Source organism: Trematomus bernacchii, unplaced genomic scaffold (assembly GCF_902827165.1).
Source record: "Trematomus bernacchii unplaced genomic scaffold, fTreBer1.1, whole genome shotgun sequence".
NCBI classification, from domain to species: domain Eukaryota; kingdom Metazoa; phylum Chordata; class Actinopteri; order Perciformes; family Nototheniidae; genus Trematomus; species Trematomus bernacchii.
The window spans coordinates 12,665,387-12,692,805 of record NW_022987714.1 but is presented as its reverse complement, the minus strand read 5'-3'; the positions used below and the strand labels follow the sequence as shown (position 1 = coordinate 12,692,805).

The window sequence follows — 27,419 nt, the reverse complement described above, 5'->3', positions numbered from 1 at the left end:
AATATGGCGTTTAATCACGGCAGCGTTTAGCTGAGTATCTGCCGGTAGAATTCTCCTGCATGAGCTCTCCTCTCTTTTTGTTTCTTTTCTGTTTGGTATTTTGAGCAAACCACTCGATAGTCATGTTTGTTATATATCTGAGATCTATAATATATGCCTAAAAATTGTATAATAGGAGACCTTTAAAGGTAATAGGATTAACTTCAGATTTTGCCAAAATGTATTCACTTAGGCACATTGGGATTAAGTTTTAAATACATTGTAATACTCAAGGTCAACCTCTGCTGAGGGGAGATGGACTGTAATGAAGACATTGAGGGATGGCTTGTGAAAATACATGTGTCAGCCTGTTTTATTGCAACACTGTCTTAGAAATAGGGAGGGTAATTTAAATGTTAAGCCATGTTAGCAGCTCGTCTCCAGGATGGCAACGTCTTCCTGTCGGTCTGTCAGCAACAATTGCATGTATTGCCGAGAATATTCTGTCCCGAAATTCATGGTACCGTAATGATACCTACTTGCTTTGGTGATTCCCTGACTACACCTCTCGAGAGACATTATGGTTTTTTTGTGAAATTGATTAATTTTACAATCTTGGCCTTCCCTAAACTCAACAAACCATCAATCTGTAATTTGTCAAAATCTTTGTTTAAGACCACATTTCAGAAAACATTGTCATGATCTTAGTTTGTGTTTCCTCTTTTATTTTGAAAGGCTTTTTCTCCTTGTGTCTTGTCTTGTTTTGCTTCCTGTCGTTGTGTTTTCCCGCCTGCCTTGTCTGATTGCTTTTATTTATTTTCGTTTTTTTGTTTTACCTTGTATGTCCGCCTGTTCTTGTATCAGCTTTATTTAAGTTCAAGTTCACTTTTTGTTATACATGCCTCTCTCTTTTACTGCTTTTGGTTCCAACTTCTTGCTTAAACTTTACAAAAGTATTGGTGGGAAATAATTGTATATTAGAATGCTGCCATTGGCGTATACGTTGTTACAAGATTGCATTTGAGCCGGTGTGGCTCATTTGCTCGACACAGACTTTTTATCTGCATACAACCAAAGCTTGCTGCAAATGTAAACTAGAAAGCTTCTCATAAGAAAATATTGTCGTGTTGTCAAAACAGATTCTGCATCATATTCAGGTTCATAGACATACAGCTCAGTCTTTATCTAACTGTTTAATTTGAAAGGAAATATGGACTAAGATCTGGAACAGTGTGATACAAAACTGCCACATTCACTCAAAATAAGCTCTAGCTGTTATTGCATTAACCACCAACATGGCCATTATGACTGACAATTTGCGTTTTGAACATAGCAATTGTCAAAACAAGAAAATAATTGAGTCAATCACCATGAGTTGTCAGAGTTACTCGAGGTAGAAGGATGAGCCTATAATATCACACAAACATGGCATTAGAGGATTACACACACATTTCCTAAGAGGCAGAGAGCTACGGCTTTTGTTCTCTTTTTAATCTTTAAATCTCTAACATTGATTTGACCAATCTGTGCTCTGGGTTCTCTGGGCTCTCTAGCAAGAACTGTACATGGAGATTGAAGCCTTTGTTAATTAGACAGAAACTCTATGCTGCCACCACATTTTGACAGCCCGATGAATCCGTTTTTGACACTGAACAACTCCAACGAGACAATGAGAGGACAGGTTTTGTTTTACACGTTTTCATCACTCGGCAAATATCACAGGAAATCCTCCCATGTCCCTTCTGTCATTATTGCCGTCTACTTTACTTTTGATGTACTTTCTAGTGCCCAACATGCAGAGAAGAGCAGTCCTGCTGTAGTGGCAAAGATCCATAAATTGCCCATCTCCTTTAGAAACTTGCAGGGTGTTTAATCAGAACTTTTGTGACAAAGCGGTGTGAAGTAGAGGCCAGCAGACAAGCTCCATTGATGCCGTGGCAGGCTGGTGATGACACAGCCATGATGCAATGGAGATAAGGAGTAGGAGAAGAGAAGTGATTAGGTATGGGGAGGATTCATTTAGGAAGACAAACAGCTTCATTTAAAGCAAGCCAAGCACAGAGACGGCCTCTCCCACTACAAATGGGTTGAAATGTTCATCTTTTCACTGACGGGGGATCCGAGCCGCATCCTCACTCTCTGGCTCTCGAGCGATAATAGATTATCTGAGGTCTCGCCTGAAGAGCTACCGTCTTTGATTTGCTTTTCAACACATTTTCTGTCCGCTCTCGCTAAAGTAATTCCTCTCCGCTCTCGATTCACCGCTGATATTGTCACAGGCATACTTATCTTGAGCGGTTTGCTGTTTTTGTTTTGTTCCTTGACTGCAGACAAAAAAGCAAGCGAGATAGCAGTCATTTCACGCAGCAGAAAATGCCAAACTCGCTGCCATTACATTTGATTTCTCCCTTATCTCTTTCAATCATAATCTGCTGATGGCTTTGCAGCTGAGAATGAAATTAAAGTAGTGAGCAGCAAACAAACAGATCATGATGATTGTTTGATGAACACTTAGAAACACACAGATACTGTATGATCTCTCTGCAGACTGAAGCAGAAAATGTTAACGTTTGTATTGTATCTCTTTTTTTTATTGAATACTACTAAAAAAACTGGCACAGTGAGAGTTTTTCAGGTTTGTTATTGACCCAATGCATGCGGGCGTATAGGAAAGCAGAAGCAGGAGGGAAGAGTAGCTTAGTGTGTGTGTGTTTGTGTGTGTGTGTGTGTGTGTGTGTGTGTGTGTGTGTGTGTGTGTGTGTGTGTGTATGATTAAGTTGGATTGCTGCCATTATCCTCGAGTATCAGCACCTACTCGTGCCTTATGTTCTCCACTTCACTTGACATACAGTACATTACATTCAGTACCTTCACACAAATAGTACATATTTAGCACTTATGGATACTTTCCTCCCTTTAGAAGGATATAACAGCTTGGGCAACACTTCATGTTGCTTATGTTTAAGAGGTTCTCTGGGAATAAAAAGCCTCTGCATGCAGACGAGACATTTTCCATGTTAATTATTTCAAGGTGTGTTTGACATTTATTTGATAAAGCCATGGGTATTTCACAAGGTAAGCAGTCCCCGCACAAACACAGAGAGAGGACTTGCATTATGTGGCATAAGTGCAGTGAATGTTTTACACCCACACTTTGTATTTATGGCATCTAAATGAAATACATACAAATAACCTTACAACAGTGCTTGAGTCTGTCAAAAGTGGTTCTGTTTGAAGTTGGCTAAGATAGTGTCGGTTTCTAAATGTCATACATCAGCATTCATTCTTTCTTTGAGACATGTTTTACAAGGTTCTCGTTTTAAAAAGGTCAGCTGGAACATGAATAAATCATCAGGCTGGCTTCTCAAACCAATGCCAATAAGTTACCTTCAGCTACGTTGGTTAGTTAATTAGATATAGCTTCTGAAACTGTTGTTATTTAAAGGGGCCCCATTATGCCTTTGGGGCTTTTCCCTTTCCTGTAGTGTGTTCAAATGGTTGTTGTGCATGTAAATGGTCGGCAAAGGCTAAAATCCCAAAGTTCACTGCAGAGGGAGTTTCTCTCTGACACACTGCCTGATACGCCTCCATTGGACTCCTTTGTTTACTTTCATAACATAATGACATCACTACGTTACACTCGCACTTCTTGGCTGGGGCTGCAACATTTTTTTTGTGATATGCTAAGGGAGAGGGACATCTCTAAGCAGTTGACCAGCTAACCAATCAGAGCAGACTGGGCTCTGGTTTCAGACAGAAGGTGGAGAGAGGTGCTGCAGCACAGGCAGTATGAGAAAAGTAAAGCCTCTTTTGAACATTAAAGCATTAGAACATGTCACATTAAAGGCCAAAAATACAAAAATGTACCTGAAAAATAGCAGTATAGGGCCTCTTTAAGCCAGAATCCCTAGCATATTTTGTCTGTCTTATTGTGGAATCGAGGAGACATTGTTTCCCAAAATAAATGTTTGTGGTGAATCAGCTATCAATGTAAACTGGCTTTATTCAGTAGTGAATATGAAGGCTTCATTTGATCTGGTTACGAGGATGTTTCAGAGATGATGAAGCACAATTTGTATTCAGTTTAATCCTTGGATAGTCCTAAGAAGTTAACTTTCACCTAATCAGTATTTTAGTGTGGGCAGCTTTATCTAACGGCACTGGAAAGACTTCACTTGACATTTATGGCACATACAGTATATCCTGATTGTTTTTTTTCCAACCTCTGCCCAAAATATTGTTTTACCTTCAAAAGGTGGAGGACACCCATTTTCCAATTACAGATCTTGTCTTCGGGTGTTAATTGCTGACTGTCCTCTGGAGCTGTCTTGGAAGCAGCGTGGATATTTTTAATAACCTCTAATCGCAGTGAAACAGAGAGCAGTAATAGAGAAGAGCCTAGCTGCTTTTTTGACCCAGCATCCTTCACCGAGGTGTAATCACATACAGAAGCCATGTTCTCTTCCAAAACACGAGTCACTGTGATTCATTCTCCCCAGGCAGTAAAACAACAAACATTTTGTTTTGTTTGGGTTGAATTAGGTCAGCGGAGTAGAAAAACAGGGATGGATCTTATTTCGTGTTTTTGGCTTTTTTTTTCAAAACATCATGCTTTGCTCTGCTTTAGGATTGTCAGCTGAAGAACATTTCGACATGGCAGAATGAAAACGGTTAAAAAGATAATTAACTTTCAAATAATCATGAGTACACCATGTTTAATTGCAGCCACATTGCGTTATTGCTCTTTTCACATCTGCCAACATCGTTACTGTTCGCATTCCTCCACAAACTCATCAGCATCCAGGCCTAAAGCGGCTCACTACATTTTACTGAGTGAATCAATCAACTCTTTGGTTATCCCTCTCCTAATATGTGATAATGTTGTGTTTCCAGGCAGCCCTCCAGCCACAGGCACCGGCTCTTTGGTCATCTACCTGGAAGACTACAATGACAACGCCCCCTATGTGGTCCCGTCGGTTGCGCGGGTGTGCGAGGATGACATGAACGTGGCTATAGTCGGGGGGCGGGACAAGGACCTTTACCCCAACGCCGCACCCTTTAAGATAGAGCTGGGAAAACAGCCGGGCCTCGACAAAACATGGAAGGTCACCAGGGTCAACTGTGAGTACTTTATTTTGAGATTTTGTTTGCTCAGAACTTTTTGACATTATAATAGAGTTAAATAACGGGAAAGGTTTCACCTCTTGGAAAATAACAAACAGGGCTCTGTGTGCTACTTTTTCTTTACCTGCTATTACACGGTCATTATTTTACTTCTCACTAAGAGCTTTGAGCGTATTCTACACAGGGCTGCCAGAAAGCACTCGGGGGAGGCGGGTGATGGAAAGATAAAATAAACAAAGAAAAATAAGGAAAAAGAGAGTAACAAAAGTAACTTGCAACAGCATTCGAGGGTCTGTTCACCTCAGTACAATATTGACTTATAATATAAGTCAATTTTGAGTACAGACAAGTTACGCCCAATAGATTTTCTCAAGTACTGTACCACAGTACAATGTTGTAATTGTTTTAATTTGAACATTTAAATGCCATGCTACTTTCCACTTCTACTCCACTGCATTTCAAAGGAAGTATTGTACTTACTTAGCAAGTTCAGATTTATGAAAAAAAAGTGATCAATTATTTCAGATGAAACTATCCAACATGACACAAAGTAGTTAAAATGTGAGGTACCTCTACCAGCTGTCACTTTAAAATGTCTCCTACATGAAAAGCATCAATAATAATATTTCAATAATATAAGTCATAATTAAAAGCTTCTTTACAGGAAAGAAAAGGTCTTTCACATTCATAATCTAAGTACATTGTGATTGTAATACTGTTGTGCTGTTCCTATTTGTAAGTAAGTACTTTGACTCAAGTATAACATCTGTGTACTTACTTAACAACTAGTGCCGTCTGAACTAGAACAGATAACATGACAAAGATGAAGAGAAAAATAATAACAGGATGGAAGGATGATGAGGAGGAGGATAGACGAACAAGAAAGACATTGATTCAGGGTTGCATGACTGGCAGCGCAGTGTGTGTGTTTGAGTGACAGAGCAGAGCTGAAACCTGCCCAGAGGTATTAGCTGTGACTGACAGCAGGAGAGGGAGGTACAGACACTCCTCAATCACCCCCGCTGGAGAGACAGATAGAGCCCGCTCGTCTGAAATGGACTGGCACTGTGGTGTGTGTGTGTGTGTGTGTGTGTGTGTGTGTGTGTGTGTGTGTGTGTGTGTGTGTGTGTGTGTGTGTGTGTGTGTGTGTGTGTGTGTGTGTGTGTGTGTGTGTGAAACCACAGGTAGGAGAGCTGGTAGGGGTTCACCCCTCATCAGGGGTTCACCCTTACAAGTACAATTATGAGGTCCTTTGTATGCTAATATATACTTCTACTCCACCATAATTTAGAGACACATTTTGCCAAATAAAATATAATCAACAAAGACTTTATTATGTATTATTATCGGCTAACATTCCTTTGGTGAAATAAAAAAAATGCCCAACAGTAAACACAAGCTCTGTCTTTACCAGCTGCAGAATTTAAGCAATTGAAACATCAATTCATCGTAATTATAATACAATCAGATTATATATAATATTCTGAAATTGGCCAGTATATACAAATACCATCTCAATGTTTGGTATCTATTACAAATGAGTATTTAATGATGCTTATACTCTTATACTTTCCTCAAGTAAAATGTTGAATTCAGGACTTTTACTTTTGATTTATTCACTGTGGTATTGTTGCTTTCACTTAACTAAAACACCTGAACACTTTGTCCATATTCCTTTTCAAATCAGTCCTTTGAAATGATAAATGTAGACGGTTTAAAAATACATATGGGTGAATGATGGAAGGAATAGTTTGACATCTTGAGAGATGCTCTTATTTACTTTCTTGCCTCGAGTTAGATGAGAAGGTTGATGCCGCTCTCTGTCTGTACAAATTAAGTTACTGACAGCAACCAGGTAACAACATCTCTGAAGATCCCTAATTAACACGTCACATTTATATTTTAATGTTTGATAAAACATGGGAGCTCCCTTGGAGATAATACTGTATATCAACGAATTTCAAAGACACTTCCAATAATGTGTCACCCTACTGTTTTTGTTATCACCTTGGATTTGATATTGCATGTGGCTGCAGAAACGTGAGATAAACAAATGAGCACAATTCCATGATCACACAACATAAGTACACTACTGTAGATGTGATTAAACTATCTACGGATTAATATAGCAGTACTAAGAGATCTGATTGTACATGCTTATCAGGGATTGTAGAAACTTCAGGAAATTCTGCATCTCACACGAGAGTATCAAAATACACAGAGCGAGAGACTTGTGAAATGTTTACTGCTGCCTTTCGAGCACACAGTCTGACAATGTAAATGTTCTAATTAAATACAAGAGTCACCTGACCTGGAGTTAACAGCCATGCCAGATGGGTGAAATGCGCATTTTTGCAAATTGTGACACATTTCAGAGTAAAAAAAGGCTCCAGAGTTTTCTTTTGTGACTCTTAAGGAAGAGTAAAGTCTGATGCAACCCAATGTAACAATCTTACGCAACTTAAGTAGTGCCAATTTTTGTCGCTGCAGTTGTCAGAAGAGGCTTAGCAGTCAGTTACTTGAGGCGCATAAGTTTTGTACATATTTAGTTCTGCTTTGCAAAATGGGATGCTCTTAAATACAGAATAGACGGACAATAGACAGGATGGCGGATTATCATGCACCCGCTTTATTTAACCTCCCTCTTCTTCTCTGTTTCCTCCACAGCCACACACTCCCACATCATGCTCTTGCACAGTCTGAAGAAAGCCAACTACCAGCTCCCGTTGCTCATCACTGACTCGGGGGTGCCCCCATTGTCCAACTACACAGAGGTCAAAGTTCAAGTGTGCGTCTGCAAGAAGAACAAGATGCACTGCAGCTCCGCCCACTCCCACCGCGCCAGCCTTCTCGTGCTGCTCGCAACACTCCTGCTCGCCCTACTCTGTAAGTAACCATCAACACCACCACACAGACCAAATGAGAACTGAAAATGGAGGGTTCTATTATGCTCATGTTCAGGTTCATAATTGTATTTTGTGCCTCTACTGTGAAATGTTGACATGCTTTAATGTTCAAAAAGCTCTTTATTGTCCTCATACTGCCTGTCCTGCAGCACCTCTTGTCACCCTCTGTCTGAAACCAGAGCCCATGATTGGTTAGCTCGCCGGCTCTGTTGTGATTGGGCAACTGCTTAGAGATGTGATTGGAGAGAAACTCCCTCTGGAGGAACTGTTGGGATGTTAGCCTTTGCAGACCATTCACCTGCACAAAAAACTATCCAACACACTACAGGAAATTAAAAACACCAAAAAGCATAATAGGGCCTCTTTAAAAACGGATTTGTGCTTAGTCAATATGGTATGTTGCTTCCAGTTTATCATTTGGAGAGAAATCATTACAGACATGATGGAAAATATTTAAAAGGGTAGCATTTCATTAAAGTTCCCTTGTGTATTGGTGCACATGAATGCACATGAATTCAGGCATTTGGCTATTGTGCTTCTTGCATCCATGTTGCAAAAGAATGCGTTCACTTTCCTTTTTATTTTCTTCCCGCCATGCCCCGGGCCCTCCCCAGGAAGACAAACTTGAATTTACTCCAAACATCTCAATTCAAGCCATTAGCAATAGCATGAATAATTCAGCCTCCCCCATTCAGAACACAGACGTAATGGAGGACGTCCAACAGCTAGTTGTTTGGAAAGAAAGATCATTTCCAACTTGAAGTCACCCAGATCCGGCGTTTGTTCTCTTTAGTTTGTAGTCGGGATCGCTGTATGCCGCAGGCAGGGTACAGCGGGAGGGATTCTCATAGTAAGGAGAAGAAAAAGAAGAGTATTAACAATAGGGTAAAAGAAAATTAGTAATGACTGGAAAAGGCTAAATGAGATTTCAGGCCTAAAGCTGGTGCAGTCGTAATTTTAACACCTTTTTTTCCCGCTGATTTGTGTTTGACTGTGAAATGTTCATTGAAGACTAACACGCTTCTCCTTTCTCTATCATCCCATGTCTTTTTGTTCTACTGATCTTAAAATCTTTTTGCTGCCTCTCAATTCCAGTTGATCACTCCTGCTTGTGTATTCTGTCTGTTTCCTGTCTCGCATCCTTCAGCTCTCTCTGTCGCTGTTCCCCCCCCCCCCCCCCCCCCCCCCCCCCCCCTCGAACCACTTCTCCTGCTCGTATGCTTTCTCTCTACTTAGCGCTCTTCACTCCCCATAATTCTTTGCTTACAGGCAGAATCTCTTCAGCTCATCTTCTCATTTGCTCTAATATCTGTGCATCACGGCATCTAACATTTCCCATCGATCTTCCTCCGGCTATGGATCAACCTGTCTGTCGGTGCATATCTTTTCTTATAACTCTCATCCATAGCAGATGAATATGCTGTGTATGTGAAGATTTGTTTGATCATCCTGTTTTCCTTTTAAACTGGCAATGCTTGGCAGGCAACAGCAAAAGCACGGCGTTGACGGAGCATTAGTTGCGGTTCCACTGCTACACACTAATCATGAGCGTAAGCCGATGCTGCGTCAGCGTTAGCGGGCGGCCATCCACTTCTCGGGAAAGTTTCATGGCAGAGATCCTAAGTGCATGCCAGCTGGAACAGTCAGTTCGCTTTTTCACACTCTCCTTCATTTAGAAATATGTTGTTATCTGCTGTTGCCATGGGAGCAGCCGCTGGGTCTGTACTAAAAAGCATGATAATTGGTTGACATGCCGAGATGACATTAGGAAAGTCTTCACCGCAAGGATGTCCTTTGACTCTGAACGACAGTAGCATTCATTACCCCACTGTAAACAGTTCGGTGATGGACGGTGGCATTCATTAGCCAAATATCTGCTCCAGGTGACACATGCTCGGGCCGCCGGGTTCTGAGCCGGTGTTCGTGTCCATTCATTTGGACGGGAGCATGTTTGCAAAGTCAGAACAGACGTTTTTTAACTCTGGAGCTGGAGTACAGAGAAGTAACAAGGTCGCAGCGTGAATCCATTGGGAATCTCAGATAGCATTGCAGCCGGGAAACAGAAGTTCCACCGATTCAGACGCAGAACATGTTTATATACACACACACACACACACACACACACACACACACACACACACACACACACACACACACACTGGCGCCCAGAGAGATGACTCCTGCTCGAGCTCATCACACAGACCGGTGCTGGGGACAGATAGAGGGGACTGATCACTGCAGTGTATAGTCAGATAGTCTGACAGAGAGGCAGAGAGGATCCTGTTTCAATTCCCTTATCTCCACGCTGAACCTTGACCCTGCAGGAGAGAGATGAGGGGAAGGAAAATGGAAAGAGCCAGAGGGGAAGAAATTGGGAAAAGAGACGAGAATAAAGGTGTGGAGATTAAACTCTTCTGTTTTGTTCTGTTTTTGCCCACCGGGCTGCAGGCGTATGCACGGCCACGCAGCAGTACAGTGTTCTACATTTGTCTGGCTCCTCACGTCTCTATCTGCCTTACCTTATGCTCCCTCTATTCTGGCTTTCTCTCTACCTCAAGTCCCCCCAACACTGTCTATTAAACATAAAGTGTATGTACAAAAAGATAAGTAATGTAATTATGTTTTTAATCAATATAATGAGATAACATTTCATTGATTCATTTTGACTGTTAAAGGTAGGGTAGGTAAGTTTGAGAAACCGGCTCGAGATACACTTTTTGTTATATTCCATGGAATGCTCTTAACATCCCGTTAGCAATGAATATCTTAAGTGCTTTGACAAAAAATCCATACAAAAATGTCATCTGTGGAAGCCTTAGCGCTGTAAAAAGCACAATCATTTTAGCCGGTCCGGCTAAAATAACTGGATGGCCTACCTGCCTGTCAGCCTTCCATCGGGGCACACACTTATCTCGTGCCCTCATTGGTCATGTGCGCGTTCGTGTGTGTTGGAGGAGGGGCTCTGTAAGGAAGTGGCAGATTTTCTCCGGTTGTGTATTTTCTAATTCTAGCGCACTCGAGCTGGTTTCTCAAACTTACCTACCCTACCTTTAATATATTACATTTCCCCCTAATATCTTCTTCTGGCAACTCATTTTTACTGTTATATTTAACATATTATACATTTTTGTTAAGTATATACTTGTTTTTTGGGTGGGTACTAGAATGTTAATACGCTTTAGTGTTAAAAGATTACAAAATGTTTGGCAACATATGTCCCTTTTAACTTTAACTGGAATTAGCTACAAATACAGACAGATGAATCAACCGTTTCATCCAGATTTCACAACATATCCTGAGGTAAGTTCTCTGCAACTTCTTAACCAGTTTTCCAGTTGCACAGCATCTGAAAACAGCAAAGTACATTCACATTCAGTATTGTACTACGATACAATTATGGGGTACTTTACATTTCTGCTCCACTAGATTTTGTCAGCCGATATCGTACTTTTTAGCCCACTACATTTATCTGACACCTTTAGTTACTTTTTCGATTTGGAGCATTAGCTAATACAAAATATAAATCAATTATCAACTCAACTATAACATAAAACTATAAAATTACTTGAGGCAGACTGGCAGTATGCAGCAATTCAAATTAGCTTTACATTTTCCAGTTGTGATGAACACATTAATCCATCAATAATCGTAATCCAATAATTAAAGATTCTGAAATGAGCCATTATGCAGTACAAGTACTTATACTTTTAGGACTTAAAGTATACTGCAATGCCAATACTTCAGTACTTTTTTTCTTAAGTTTGATTTTTGATTGCAGGGCTTTTAATTTTAACAGAGTATTTCTACAATTTAGTATGTTTACTTTTAATTAAATATAACATCGGAGTACTACTACCACCAGTGGTTGAAAAAAGCATCTGCAAAAGCAACCAAAGCAACCAATGTCTATCTAAGCCTTGAACTCCTTCTGATATGAGCAAACCTTTGCTAGACAAGAGAACTCAAATACAACCATAATGAAATAGGGACTTGACATAGAGCTATTATTTGAATAGAAGATGTCGTACTCTGCATTGCCTCATCTGCAGGTAAAAGTTACGACACATGGCAACGGTTCCAAGTTAACTTAAACAGGGGGAAGCTTTAAACCAGGACCTACATACGGTTATGATGTAAGTCCACTGGGACTCAGTCGTTGTTCAGAATAATGATGTCACAACTCCTGGATGGAAATAGCAAGCAATGGCATTCAATCCTGACTGTAATTATAATTCCTCGGCAAACCAAATTAGAAGTATACTGTATGAATACATTTAACACGAGACAGGGTAGTTCTTTGTTCTCTCTGTCTGAGACGTTTAGTTATGTAACACAAGACAAAACAACAGTTGTTCTGTGCATCCTCTGTTTAAAAACTGTGCAGAGGGCATCTAATCTCAAATCTCTGCAGCAGTTAGTATTTTGTGTGCGTTTGTGTTTGGACTGCAAGTAATGTTTTTCTGTGTGTCCAAGTGTGTATACGAGATGGGAGAGAGAAAATGATTTAAAACTGAAAAAATCTATCTTGACAAGTACTTAAATTCCATATTCCATCAGAAACATTTCAAAAACAACCGAAGCAATTCGCATTGGTGTATTTTCGACAAACTCAAACAAGACAGTGCGAGGCTAAATTAGTCTCCATAAAATATCAAGAGAACTGATGAAGTTGACATTTGTTTAGGAGGAAGATCATGTCTCCCCCACTGACAGAATTTCTCAGGGTGTGTGTACCTACTGGAATAATTAAAATGGTATGTGGTTTGTGACGCTTGCATGTTAATATGTTGGGGATCTGTAATTGCTGTCAGTCTGATCTCACCTTACCCGTACCTTCAAACATCCGCACTTTTTCCCACCGGCTCCTCCAGCAGCGCTCAGCTCAGCGGAAGCCAAAAGCCACGTCCTCACTGGCTTTCCGTCATTGCTCTCAGCCCTTTAACACTCAACTGGGGTCGTTTTTCAGACCCTTAAATAATGTATGTAACCCTGCAGGACAGAGAGGGGGGGTGAGCGTGCGCCTGTGTGTGCAGAGTGCCAACATATACTGTGTCTTCTAATGCTTACGAGACCTTTGTTTGCTGTTGCAAGATTGGCGGCTAAATCCCCCCGTTGCAAGGGCCCTACTTTCTCTCTTTTCTCTCGCTTTTCTTTTGTGATCACTGTGACTCTCACACACACATATATATATATTTATACACCATAGATTACCATAAAGTAGGGAACAATTAGGGTATTATCCTACATTTCTGCAGAGGGAATTGCCTGCGGATACATAAAGCCAAATCACACACACACACACTCAGACTGAGGGTGTTAGACGTCCGTGTGAAAGCATCCATTGTGCACCTGTGATAAGACTTCCTAATTGGACAAACTAAGTGCAGTCAATACGTGCTCCCATAGGCTGCGGATGCACACAAAAAAGGACAGCTACGCATAAGAATGAGTCCTAATTTTAGAAGTAATAACAAGCAGGAATGGTCCGCTCTCACGACAAGACAGATGACCACACTGCCCCCTATCAGTAACCATGGGAACTGTTCTCATTCACTATCTTCTCGCAGCAGCCTCACTGTTGCTCAAAATGAATTTCCCAAAGTATATTATGTGTTGCTGGAGGCAATAACACATTGGATATCACTTTAAATAATGTGTGTTGTTTACCTATAGGTGGTTTGGACACTGTTATTGCCCAAAGTCAGTGTGTGTGAATGTGGCTCATTGTGGATGATCAAATAAAAAACCTCAGGGAAGCAGATGCTGATGCTCTTAACCGTATTACTCTTACTTTCATACACACGCACTTATTCCCATTTCCTCCCACTCTGCAGCGATTCACCCCTGCACATGCTCCATTTAGGAGGGTCTATGAGCTCAAACCCCTTGCTAAAATCTCTCCCATGCAGGATTACGGGCTTCAGCTGCAGATGTGTTGCTAGTTGTAATGCACTGCAGAGAACTGCTTCTCTCCGTGTTTCTCTGTAATTTCAGCAAGAGTAATAATGTAATTCCAAGAGTAAAGGAGAGAGAGAGTGAGAGGGCGGAGTAAAAACAAAGCATTTACCATTAAACACAACAAACAGCTCCCAGCACAGATGCCACTAATTTACCTCCATCCCCTCGGGGGGGTTTGAGTCCACACTATTCCTCCTCGCTGATCCCTCGCTTCGCTCTGACAGCCACTTTTCCTCTTGCTTCTCCAGCTCTACACTAATCCCCTCCTAGCTATAGAGACAGGATGTTTAGGGGCTTATTTACTCTTGTAAAAATATGGCTTTTTCACAGCTCGCTTTGAAGACACCTCACCTCGGAGTGTGTGTTGGACGGGTTGTGTCTGCCTTCAGATCAAGCTGTCAGGGTTATTGATCTCTAACTGTGATATGAACTTCAATGAGGTGCACCGTTTCTTACTGTAAGTCAAAAGCTTTTAAGCAAAGAAGCTATCACTCTCAGTACTGGTTGTTATAAAGTCAAAGGTATAAGCTATTTTAAGTTTTCCAACTAGTTAACACTGAGTAATGGCTTTAATCAGATTCAGAAATGGAGAACCTCGTTGCTACATTTCTGTAACTATACTGATATGTAAGTGTAACCTTTTTGAAGGAGGCCTTTTATGCTTTTTTGGAATTTCCCTTTCCTCTAGTGTGTTATAGGGTTTTCTTTATGTAAATGGTCTGCAAAGGCTGAAATCCCAAAGTTCCCTCCACAGGGAGTTTCTCTTGCACGCTCCCCTCTCTGCCTGAAACGCCTCATTTGTATTCCTGTGTTTACTTGCGTGACATAGTGGCATTACTACGTAACACTCCTCTTCTATTGGCTAGCGCTTCAACACATTGTACGTGAAAGGCTAAGGGGCGGGACTTCTCTAAGTGGTTGACCAATCACAACAGAGCTTGGCAGATAACCAATCAGAGCAGACTGGGCTCTGGTTTCAGACAGAGGGTGAAAAGAGGTGCGGCAGTATGAGAAATATAGCACTTTTTGAACTTTAAAGTACGTTAATATGTCACACTAGAGGCACAAAATACATTAATGAAACCTGAAAATTGGCAAAATAGGGCTCCTTTAAGAATCCAAAAAGCTTTCATATTTGCTCTTACAATAAATGAATTGTTAGTTGATCATTAACAATTGTTGCTTGAAGGCCTCATTCATTTATCAATATAACGTTGTTGCACCAGCCAGTGTTTTACGTGTGCATTGTGAATGATGTGTTAGACATTCATACAGGGACATTCTTTGCCATAAAGTTGCCAAAATTAAGTATATTGTATAAGCTGTTGTTGTCAATGGGATGAGGTGACAAGAATGTGAAAGACAGTGCCAAGGTTATGAATTTATATTCGGTCTGGTAATTCTATGTAGAAATACACGGCCCTGAAGCTGTTGAATACAGGCCCTTCTCAAATCTGATATTCAGACTTTAATACAGGTGTAACAAATAACATTCATTCTGGCAGTGTAAAATGTACATGTTCAAGCCGAGTTTAACTTGAATTGAATGTCACCATCTAATGAGATGTTTGGCTTGTCACCTGTCAACATTTCCACTGTGAAAAACTTCTATTAAACTCCACTAATCTTTTGCCTCCAGTTCTGCTCATTTAAATGATACTGTGACAACAATTCCCATAATCCTGGGGGCAGAAAAAGTTCCTCAAGCAGCTAATTATGTGATCCAAAGGAAAAAGCAGGGTTAGTTCACCATCCAGAATCAAAACATTGGATTGGAATATGTCGAGATGTTCAAATGTATTGTTAAATATTTTCAAATAATTCCAATTTGTCTTACATCAGTATTGTACATTAAAATCTGCCACATGTCTTTCTATTTACTTTGCTAGCCTAACAAAAAAGTGACTTTTCGGATTTAATTTAACATAATCAATATGTCATCTATGTCAACTGCTGTTTCTTACCAGCGTACAGTATAAAGGGCAGTCCCATAGTTGAGGCTGGGAGATTGGTTGTTCAAGTTACCAATCCACTACATGAACTGTTTTAATGTATTATGAATAAAGAAATGAATCTCAAAAAATAAAAATGAGATTAGACGGACTAATAGAACAGTAGAAAAATGTATTTCAAAACCGTACCAAGACACAAAAAACTCACCTAACCCTCTTAGTTAAGACTTTCTACTGTTCCAAAAATGACCAACTCTAGTCGGTCGAAATTAACCAATCATGAATCTGAACAGAAAGATTAGGCAGATTGGTCCAGTAGAAGGCGAGATTAACATTTGACAAAGACAGATATTTCTATCTCTGTCACATATACACGAAAACACACACACACACACACATACACAAACACACATACACACACACACATACTGTACACACACACAAACATTAGAACAAATGCATGATCGCCTGTCGTATTTAATAATGTGAAATTCAATGGACAATGAAATCTTTATTTAACATTATCATACAGTCTAGTCAAAAACACATTTCTGTGATCTGTTCTTCTGTGGTTTATTGTAGCGCTAACTCATTCATTAAATTCTGGGTTGGTAAGGCTCATCAACTTCTATTATAGTCAGCATTACCCTGACAGATTCCCTGTCTTCCCCTGTAATGTTTCTTCTTCATGCTGCAATGCCGCTGTTTCCTGTCTAGCAGCCGTGACATACCTGAGCTAATCAACTGTCACCCTTTTCTCCTCTCAGCAATTAGAAAGGCTGGAAAACGGTAACTGTTCTCTCCAGTGTCCTATTTGATTCTTCCTTGCCTCCCGCAGCTTGTTAAATTTACATTTGACGCATTAGGCTGACGCTTTTACCCAGAGAGACTTACATTAAGGGGAGACGTAAGCTCAGTCTACATCAATGAGGCGCTGTGATTCTCCATCAGGTCATCCATATAGGGTTTGAGGCGAAATGTATTCCTTTCTGTCTGGTGTTGTGAAATGGAAATAGGCTCATTTTCTAGCACAGGTAGCTGTTTTACACAAAGTGTTGGAACAGAAGAGTGACAGAGAAGATTGGTTATATATCAACTTTAGCTTGTTTACGCTCTATATACTTTTTCCCAGGAGGGAGATGAGCGAATATTATGTTGGTACTGTGAATGTCACCCTCATATGTCACATTAATAAGTCGGTATGTGTGTGCATCCTTGTTTGAGAGTTGTATAGATCAAAAACCACAGCAACTGGCACATACACAAGAAAGGTGTTATTTCCAGAATCATGTGATATATATTGCTTTGATTCTTCTACAGGAGCACAGTGGGATATTGCAGCTAATTCCGCTAGCCGTAACATAACGTGACTCATTTATAACTCAGCCAACCTCGGGTAGAGTGATTATATTTTGTTCATCTCTATCTTTCTCGCTTCCTCTTCTTACTCACTAATTTCTCCTTTCATCTGTTCCTGACCTATAAGTTCATAGCCTGTTTCTGCGTGGAAGCTGAGGTGAATTGATTCACCGACGTTTTTTCATGTCAAGGCCTTGCCTTTCTTTATACACATGGGGGGAATTGCTTATTTTGTATAACCAGTTCTGCATGTGAGGTGAAACAGGGCTGCTAGAGTCTCATTAGATTTGCAAAAACCAATATCTGAGTCTCCAGTGCCTCTGAGTGTTTCTCGACTTGTATTTCCTTTTTTGGGGAACACTTAGTCCTGAGCGTTATGAAAGGGAGGCATTGGGAGAGAAACAATGGAGAAAGAAAAATCAATTGATACACCCCCCAGCCACCCACCCCACACCTCCTGTTCCATACCCTCCATCCTATTAGATATTCACCCCCATTCAGGCACGCTTCGATCGCTTTCAGAATGTTGTGAAGTGTACACTCCAATTCATTTTAGAATGTCTGCAAAAATGATAGTCCACATTCCTCAAGACCGCTCCCTAATCGTATAGAAAGAGAGAGAGAGAGGCAGATGTGGAGGAGGATAAAGACAGGAAGACTTATTGGCATGTCAACAGTCTAAACGCATGACGGCTCTGTCTGACTGATACTGACTGCCAACTTATTAAACAAAGCACACAAGAGCTGTGACCTCCACTGTGGGAGTAACAGTGCAGCCCACTCATGTGTTCACAATGGAAACCCTGAGAGCGTAATGCAACAGTAAACCCGTTAGAAACAAACACTAGCTATGACAAATTGCCACCTCCAAATTGGTTGTTTTACACCACATTGGCTAGATTAGCAGTAAAAGGCTAGGCTTAAAGGTAAACCTGTTAAGGAAGGCGGCGTGGTACACCTGATCTGTTCTTCGCAGTACCCACTGCATCTCTGAGCTGAGGAGTTTTACTAACAGTGTACTCCATCACAGTCACAGTCATCAGCAGATACAGTGGTATGGAAGCTGCGCCTTTCTTTGCTACATAATTAACTTTAAATTGCACATATGTGTCTCTGTGGGAATTATCCTGTAAAGGCTGCTGAAATGTATAGATATCTTAGATATGTATATTCTCTAACACATTTTGAAAAATCCAATGTCACATATTACAATAACAGGATACAGTTCCAAGCTTTGAAATTGTAATAAGAAAAGGAAAAAGAAGCAGACCCTTTATTTATCCCCAAGGGGGACTTCTGGTGTCCACTGTTTGTTTTCATTACACAGTAAATACACACAGGACAGGACCCATACGCAGTAGGTCTGACTAAGGCCCCGGCTCCACGAGGACGAAAACGGGTTGAATCCGCATATTTCTCATGCGTATAGCCCTCTAAGCTCCACGAGGCCGTAAGGGAAACGTAGAAACAGACCCCGCAAACGACAACGGGTCCAAAGGTGGATAGATCTGGGAACGGAGCGCTCTGGGGGGTCCAACGGGGCCGTGGAGTCGCCTATACGGTCATTCGTTTTCATAGCCCCGCCTCTCCCCCGCAGGGTTGCTATCGTGCTCCAGTCGCTACTGACCATGCTACAGTTCTTTGTGCAACATCTACAGGAGCTCCTCCTTGAATTCAGATTATTTATCTTTATCTCGATATGGACATAAACGCGAGTGAAGTCTAATCTGACAGGACGGAGACACGCAGCTCCTGCCGCTGTGATGCAGCGGGAGCAAAACACACACTTCAAGTCAGATCATCACCCTTAGCTATTTTAATTACCTCTCAAACTAAACTAGTTATAAATATGTTCATTTTTACTGTCGGGTCACTCATTACAGGATCAGCTGCTGCATGAGACAGACACTGACGCTGTGAGAAGAGAGGAAAAAGAGACAGGCTCCGTGTATTTTATTATTATATATCATTATATCGTCGTTATTCATTTGTTTTAAAGCTCAATAAATAACAATGAAGACCTTTGACCGGCACTTTTATAATTTTGTCCGGAAGATTTAAACTTTAACACACGCTGACCGGCGAAAAACTCTGCCCGGTTCTGTCGGCCCCCACCGCGGAGAATACACAGAAGTGCAGCCATGACAACCATTCTTCTTCGCTGCTTTTGTGGAGGAAGTTGCTGCTTTTGTGGAGGAAGTTACAGCGCCACGTACAGGTTCGGCATATGTACTGCAGCTTTTCCAGCGTTTGGATGTAAACGGAGCCGTCTCGTGGAGCTTGACACAATCCGGTGTATATTGCGTGGGGACGGAAGGTTTTTTGCGGTTGCATTTGCGTTACTCCGATGCGTTTTGCCGTATTTGTCCTCGTGGAGCCGGGGCCTCAATATACATAGATTGATACATACACAAACACATGCAAACAGGCTGATGCCAGTTTGTGCCGCGCCATTGTTGGGGGTCTTTGCTCAGGGGCACCTTGGCAGTGCCCACAAGCTGAACTCTCCATCTACCAGTCCAGATGTATGAATTTGGTCCAATCGGGACTTGAACTGGTTCCCAAGTCCCTAAAAACTGAGCCACTTCCACCCCAAAACAGTATTCCCAGGGAAAGGAAAGTTTGGGGCTCTCTGCTGGAGCTGCTACCTCCGCGACCCGACCACGGATAAGCGGGAGAAGATGGACGGAGAGGATGGATCATTGGCCCTTTTCTTTTGTTAGAAGAGCCTTGTTGGTGTCTTCGAGAAAGTTAATTTCAAAATCTTCCAACATTCCTTTTGTATTAAAATGCAATGTTGTGTTGAAACCATTTTTAAATAATTGTTTTGCTCTTCATGCAAAAGCAAGTAACGTGGCTTTGTCTGTTTATGAAGTCAGCCATGTACAAAACACCTTAAAACATCTACACATGTAGAGAAAAGAAGTGACAAATAATGTCTATGTAAGAACTTTTTTGATATAGAAACCGAGTGAAACCATTTTCTAAATCTGCAACCCAGAGCATCTGATTAGTTGTCTCACACCATTCAAAATACATCAATTGAAAAAAGTGTATTTTTGCTAAACAACATTCTGTATCACTTTATCATAGCAGTTAATGCATATTTTGGATTAGGCTTTTTTTGCTCATTGAGGATTTCATCTTTTTTGTTTATGTAATCCTCATGCTCTCCCAAGTGCACTTGTGAAGTGTGTGGTGCTCGTATACACAGTACAATTTGAATTTAGTAGAAGCAAAGTGACCTCCTCCTGAACTTACAGTGAACAGTGTGGTAGCAACTGAACCTGCGTGTGGAATCATTTCAATATCTTTCAATTTAGTGTGGCTGCTTGACTCCTACTTCGTCCTAACGTGTAGTTTAAGGACACTGTAGATGCCCAGAGCGCCATATCAAACCCAGTCACATCAGAAAGAATATTAAAAAGGAGAAAGGGAAAGAAAAAGAGGCGAGCCAATGACCAAACTGACGAAGAGTGAGAAGGGTTTCTGTCGAATGCTCAGCCATCTCCAAGTATGTCAGAAATAGGGAGCAGACTTGGAGGAGATGTCTGGCAGAGAGGCAATCAATAAACTCTCACATTTCAGACTGCACTGTGAGCGTGTGTGTATGTGTGCCTGCAGCTGTGTGTGTTTACGGGACTGCGTGTGTGTTTGTTCGTATCCAATTTTGAACCAGCTCGTTGTGAGCAATTCTACCAGACTGATGAGACAAACTGTCACATTACCAAGGAACATACCCTACCGTTTTCTCTTTTTGGATTCAATCAAACACTATATCACAAGGGAAAACACAGCATCAGTTCAAATTAACATATGTTCTGTGATGCCTTACAGCTCACAGGTTCTCGTAAAAGAGGATGTGTGAATCGAATCAAGAGGAGAGCTCAGTCCAGGCTCATTTGTTGAACATGTGGCCGTATTCTCTACTTCCAAGCTGTACTCAGCACCATAAGCTGTGCTCATTTCCAAGGAACAAGTATTCTACGAGTACACGTCAGCAGCCAATTAATCTCCACTGCGCTCGCTCCAGAAAGTGTGTCATGATCACATAATAAATCAAAAGCTCGGTGCACTTCTCCGCACTTTAAAGTTAGCGGTGTTGCTTGTGTTCAGCCGTATCGATCCAATTGTCCAGGATGTTGAGGAAGGTACAGGCTGACACAGTTCCAGGATGGACTTTCACATTAAAGTCAATTACCTGGTTGTTACTGCCTGAAGGTGGTCTAAGAGTGAACAATTATAACTTCTCTGTTCTGTCCTTACTGAATCTTTAATGATGCGACACCATCACCTGTCCTGTGTAATTGATTGCAATTGATCTGGTTCAGTGATGACCTTTACTTTACAGTATCTCCTTTTTGTCTCCTCTCTTTCCCACCCTCCTCCTTTCTTGTATCCTCTCAACTTCCCCCCCTTTCTCCTCTGCCTTTAAATCCCCTCTCCCTCCAGACCTGTAGATTCTGCTGAAACCTCCCGTAGTCCTTTTTGCAACACTGAAAAGCAACGACTTATCTCCCCCTACGCAACCCAGGCTTAGGAGAGCAGAAGAAGAAGACGAAAAAGAAGATGAAGAAGCGAGAAGGAGTCTTCTCACCGGGACAAATCAAACAAGAAAACACACACAATCCCCAGTGGCACAACTGCTGTATACCACCACTCTGCGTTTTTTACCAGTCTCTCACTTATCCTCTCGCCGCTCTCGTCTCCTTCTCTTCATCTTTACTTTCCTTGTGGCATGTGTCCTTCTGCACTTCAGTGTTCTCTCATCTCGTCGCCTCGTGTTTTCCTCACTCCATTTGACGTTTTTCACTCTATCTTTCCTATCCCCTTTTACTTCCTCCACCATCGAGATGGTTTTCATTGTATTCCTTTTTGGCACCATTACACTGGCAGACAACATGTGGTGTTAGCAGTGTTCATGGCAACACGCCACATCCGTAGGAGATACTTGAAACAACATGTATATTGATATTGTAACAAAACTAAAGCTATAAATCAATTGCGTATTGGACCTCACCTTAAACCTCTGGTCTTTCCCACAGTTAATCCAAAAGGTCCTGCTTCCTTTTTTCCCTCCTCCCCCCTTTTTCCTCTCATTGCTACCTTGTTTTCTTTTCCCCCTGCTTGATCCTTCCTTTTCTCATCCTCCTCACGCATATACATAATCCCCCCATCAATCTGCCTCTCCTTCCCTGTCTCCCCCGTCTCTCTATCGACCTCTCTCTGACTCTCGGCGGGGCCAGGGAACGCTGCGAAGGCTGAGCTACTGTCCTGGTCGGAGAAGAGCATTGACTTTTTGATGTGTTCTTTTCTTTTCTTGTCACAGACTGTGTTTGATCTTGTTTCCCTCTTTAAGTGGAGAGAACAAAGCCTGTTTCTTTGTCTGCAGTGGTTGTGGTCTTTTAGGACAAGGTGGTAGCCATAAGCCTTCAAAGTCAGAAACTCCCTGGAGTCCTTTCTTCGATTTGCTTCTGTTTTGATTGCATTAGTTGTCATGGAGTGGAAAACAGTATATCTTTATAGTAACGGTGTAAACCTTAAAAAAAAAAAAGTACTATTATATAAATATTTTTATTTTTTACCATTGTATAAATATACAGTATTGATTAACTTAAGTACTTTGATTGCAAGTTATTTTGTCACCCACACAGTCAGTAAATAAAAAAGAGGAAAACCTTTTTTCTGTGAATTTTAGGCACTATTTCTAATGCTATTGATGTGTTGACTATTTTACTGTAACATCTTTTTATGTTTATTTTTGTATAATTTTGAAATCTGTGATTAATAGCAGAATCAGGAGTCTTGTTTTGATGGCTGCCATGTGTTTAGGTTCGATTTTGTCCCCCGTCAATTCTGCCCTCTCCTGTTCTCTCTCCATCCGTCATTACAAATCACCAGAAGATGTGTAAGAAGAAAAAAAAAGAATGTGGTTTTGGTGGATAGATTTTTGCTTTTTTTCTCTTGCGCTCATCAAAAGAACGTAGCGTGTGTGGGGTTTTGTGGAAGAAAAACCGTAAAGTAAAAGATGACATTTTGAATGAGTTACGTCTGTCTTTTGCACTAATTTAATAAAGCCGTTACTGAAAATTCCCACAATGCTGTTTTTTAAATTGTGTTTACTCTATGACTTTTTGATCTCTAAAAGAAGCTGTGGGCACATTAGCCATGTGTGTTAGCAATTATATCATATACCTTTTGCATTCATCAGTCAATTTCACTTAAAGAAATAGTCTAACATACAAATATATGCTTATTGTAATTTTGTACTGTAAATTAAATCAAATATAAGCCAATGTCTTCAACTGTAACCAGTAGAAGGTTAGCTTAGCTTAGCATAAGAGGGAACAACCTGGCACCCTCTATCCAAATGTATGCAAACATACATTGAAGGCTGCTTTTCATTGATGATAGTTGCCATGGTAAGTTGAACAAGTTTAACTTTCACAACATTAAAATCAATGTCAAAGAGCCTGGCACATCACCTCAAAGGCATTGCTGCTGTCCTGTTTTTATTGAAAACAATGAGGGGAGCGACCACAAGCACTCTCCTAAAGCTCTAATGTCATGATGATGAAAATAAGTCACTTTACCACCAACAATCTACAATTAAAGTATGGATTATATAAATAAAATGTTAATTAGTGAGCATTATTGCCGCTGGTCTGCCACACTTCCTTGTATCATTAGACTGTGGTGAGCTGTAGCCCTGTTTCCATTCTTTATGCTATGCTAAGCTTACCAGCTGCTAGCGCTAGCTTCATACTTTGACAGATGAGAGTGGTATCAATCCTTACATCTCACTTTCTGCAAAAAAGTGGATAAGAATAGATCCCTAAATGATGATTTAACAGTGAAAGACATAGCCCTAGCCCTACCTCATTTACATTCAACCTCCAAAAACACAACAACATCTGGAGGCTGGTCACAAAACTGATTTGTTTTGATCGATTAGCCAATGATTAGATGTAACATACATGTTTCTTTATTGGTCGTAATGTCCTTGTACTGCAACTCCTATTATTGTTTAGCAATAAAAAAACAACGCCACCTGTGCTTTTCTTTGGGTTTTCAGTGGATGACACTAATGTTGTATCTTCTAATTCCACCTTTGATCAATATTACCAGCCATAAGTTATCTACCCAGGTCCAAACAACACACAGACAAAGTTAGCAACTAGCTGGTAAACATAGTGTCAGCTAGAGACAGCTTTTTTTAAGTCTAGACTGAAAGATGTTCTGCCAAAGCACCTCTGGGTGTAGTTATGGCTCACAGATTTAAAAGGTCAGTCACGTAAACCATGTTCATGTGTGTTTTTAAAGCAATCAATGAAACCTCAACATTGATTCTAAAAAACCCGTTTAGCTTCTGTGAAGCCAGAGCAGAGACACTTCAATTGGGCAGATATGATGTGTGTAGTTGGAGACTGAGCCTCTTTGGCAGCATTTTATAAAAGCTGTAATGGTGAGGAGAAGTTATGAGTGACAAGGGCGTTTTACAGAAAATAGAACAACCCTGCAGTTTAGTTAAAAACCCCTGCATTTGTCAACACTGCACAATTCATGTGAAAATTGGTGTAAGCTACTAAGCCTTTGTTGGTTTAAAGAAAGATGTCAAAATGTACCTCTGGATCTATTAATCTTCAGTGATCATGGAGTGGCATTCAGTAAAAAAAAATGTTATAGCGATTAATTAATCAAAAAAAGCACTCCACAGTGTTTAACACGTCAAGGGTAATCACTGCCTTAATGGCATAGACGTCTTGTAATTCTCCTACTGGTGAAGGGGTTGTAAAAGAAGTTGACCGTTCGTATTTCTCACTTTCAGAGGAAGCAGTTTACAAGGTAAAAAAAAAACAGCATAAAGGCAACAACATTATTTTTGAGGAGACATGTTAAAGTGTCCACTGGTGTAAGCTCTCAAAACCTATTTTGTAAATATAATAATGGGAATTTTCTTCCTGTTTGTTTGATTTCAAAATAAACCCCAATTTAAGTTGGGTGTAAAAACTTCAAAATAAAAAAGTCAAATTAATATATAACAAACTTTTTTTGAATGCGTTTTCTCTTTGGCAACACAGAGATGCGGCCCCGTATTTGAAGTCTGGATTCAGTCTTCACACAGGTAGCTGTCACCTTTAATGAACGCAATCAGCTTTCATCAAGAGCTCCACAGACTTTTCCAAACTATTTTAACGAGCAGTGAGACCTAACACCCCTTCAGCCTTCCTTTGTTACTTGTGCATAACTGCACTACTGAGATTAGTTTATTCGTGTTCGGATTCTGTTATTGCCTTCAATTATTCTGTAACGTGTGATCTCTGACTTTGACATAAGAACTTAACAGTCAAGCCTTGATGGATCAGTGCTTAATCTACTGGAAAGGACCTATTATTTTTTCACCTTTTTTTATTGGATTTGGGGCTGATGTGGGTAATAAAAGATGACCTTTGTTACTCGTATCAACATACATAATGATTTTTTTTAAAACCTGTTTTCTTATTGTAGTGTTGGTACATTTGCACATATGCAAGTTTACCAGTCATTTTGATGTGTTATCTCTCTGGGTAAAGAAAAGAACATCTCAGAGAAATATTTTCTGATATGCAGTGGATGACAAAGTAGGACAAGGTGAGTACTAAAGGAAAGGACATGCAGGAACGTTAATGGTTTCAAAGTGCCTCAAAGTTGAACACAAACTTTATGAATTTTAAAATAGCAGAGAAAATGTTCTTGATGAAAGGCAGGGCGACTTTTCTGCAGCCTCTCTGTGGCTTCAAAACAAAACCATCCATTGGTAGAGCATTTCAATTTCACTCCCTAATTAGAAGTGGCTGCTTTATAGCTCTGCTAGCGTGGAGGATTTCCTTCTCACAGCTTCCTATATATTTAATTCTGGGAATGCCAATAGCAACCATACCATCCAATAATAATGATACTAATATCCTTCAAGGGCCATCTCCCACTCAGCCATTCAGACTCATTTATTCCCTCCTGGATGATCATTTAGCACCTATTAACACAAGATCCTCATCTGTAATGACCACTCAATTATCATTTTCACTCTCATTCTACTTAGGCTTAGCAAGGTTAAGTAACGCCCTGAACCTGAGACAAACCTTGATTGGGCCATTGGCAGATATTGGTGGCAATTACAGTCGCAATATATTCAACCAGGCCTAAAGGGTCTCTTTATTCTCTCCTTCATCCATCTTCTGCTATTTTCCCTCACTTATCACTTGGATAATGTAACATCTCTTGCCCCAATCTGCTGGTCATGTCGACCTGATCCTTAATTGCAGCCAGTGAACCACCTACACCCTACACCAATATGACCAGACATACTGTAGTTTTTTTTTTTTATTTAACCTTTATTTAACCAGATAAAAAGCATTGAGATAAAATCTAATTTACAATGCTGACCTGGCCAAGAATATAGGTATAGGTATATATAGATAGCTCATTGCTGTTATGACTGAACTGTTTTTGAAATGTGAATTTATTTTTTGAATTTGAATGTAAACATACTGTACAAGAGCTCATTGCCTTGCACTGAAGTCATCATCACTGCTGTTGGGATGAAAAAGTAACAAATAGAGTTATTATTAATAATTTGACAGATAGCAACAGAAGTGTTTGAGACTGTAAGATAAAGTGTAATAGATTTCTCTAGCAGATTGCTGGGACATGCTAGCTACATCTACAACAGGCAACTGTGGCTGCGAGGTAGTGTGGTCGACCTTCAATCTGAAGTTTGAGGGATGATCCCATTCAACATATCGATGAATCCTTGGGCAAAATCAACAAGTCCTCCAACTCATACGACCAAATAGGTTGATTGTTCCAACGCTTATTACGACCAAATAGGTTGATTCTTCAAGCGCTTATTATAATCACGTTTTAAAGTTTTCGAAAGTGCCCATGACTGCAAACGCTCCGGTGGGTCATATATTCACAAATAACCCTCTCTGGAAAATCCTAAATTGTAGGATAGTTTGGCCATTAAAATGCTTTTTGATTAGATTTCTAGCGAGAAGTGTAAATTGTACTTTTAGAATCCAGGTCCAGTGGATGTGTAGGATCTATAGTTTGATAGATATTACGAAGATTATTTGAGGTCTCGCCAGGAGAACATGTATAC

At 40.5% G+C, this 27,419-nt stretch overlaps 1 protein-coding gene across 1 annotated transcript in view; it reads left to right on the top strand.

Annotated features, from left to right (window-relative positions):
- The window catches only part of cdh13 (cadherin 13, H-cadherin (heart)), a 361,634-nt gene extending 338,263 nt beyond the window's left edge, over positions 1–23,371 (top strand). Inside the window, exons 13-15 of the mRNA XM_034141757.1 lie at positions 4,873–5,100; positions 7,771–7,989; positions 21,731–23,371. Of these exons, the coding sequence (XP_033997648.1) occupies positions 4,873–5,100; positions 7,771–7,989; positions 21,731–21,738 (455 nt within the window). The 3' untranslated portion in view covers positions 21,739–23,371. The remainder of the gene's footprint in view (positions 1–4,872; positions 5,101–7,770; positions 7,990–21,730) is intronic.
- The last annotated feature ends 4,048 nt before the right edge of the window (positions 23,372–27,419 follow it).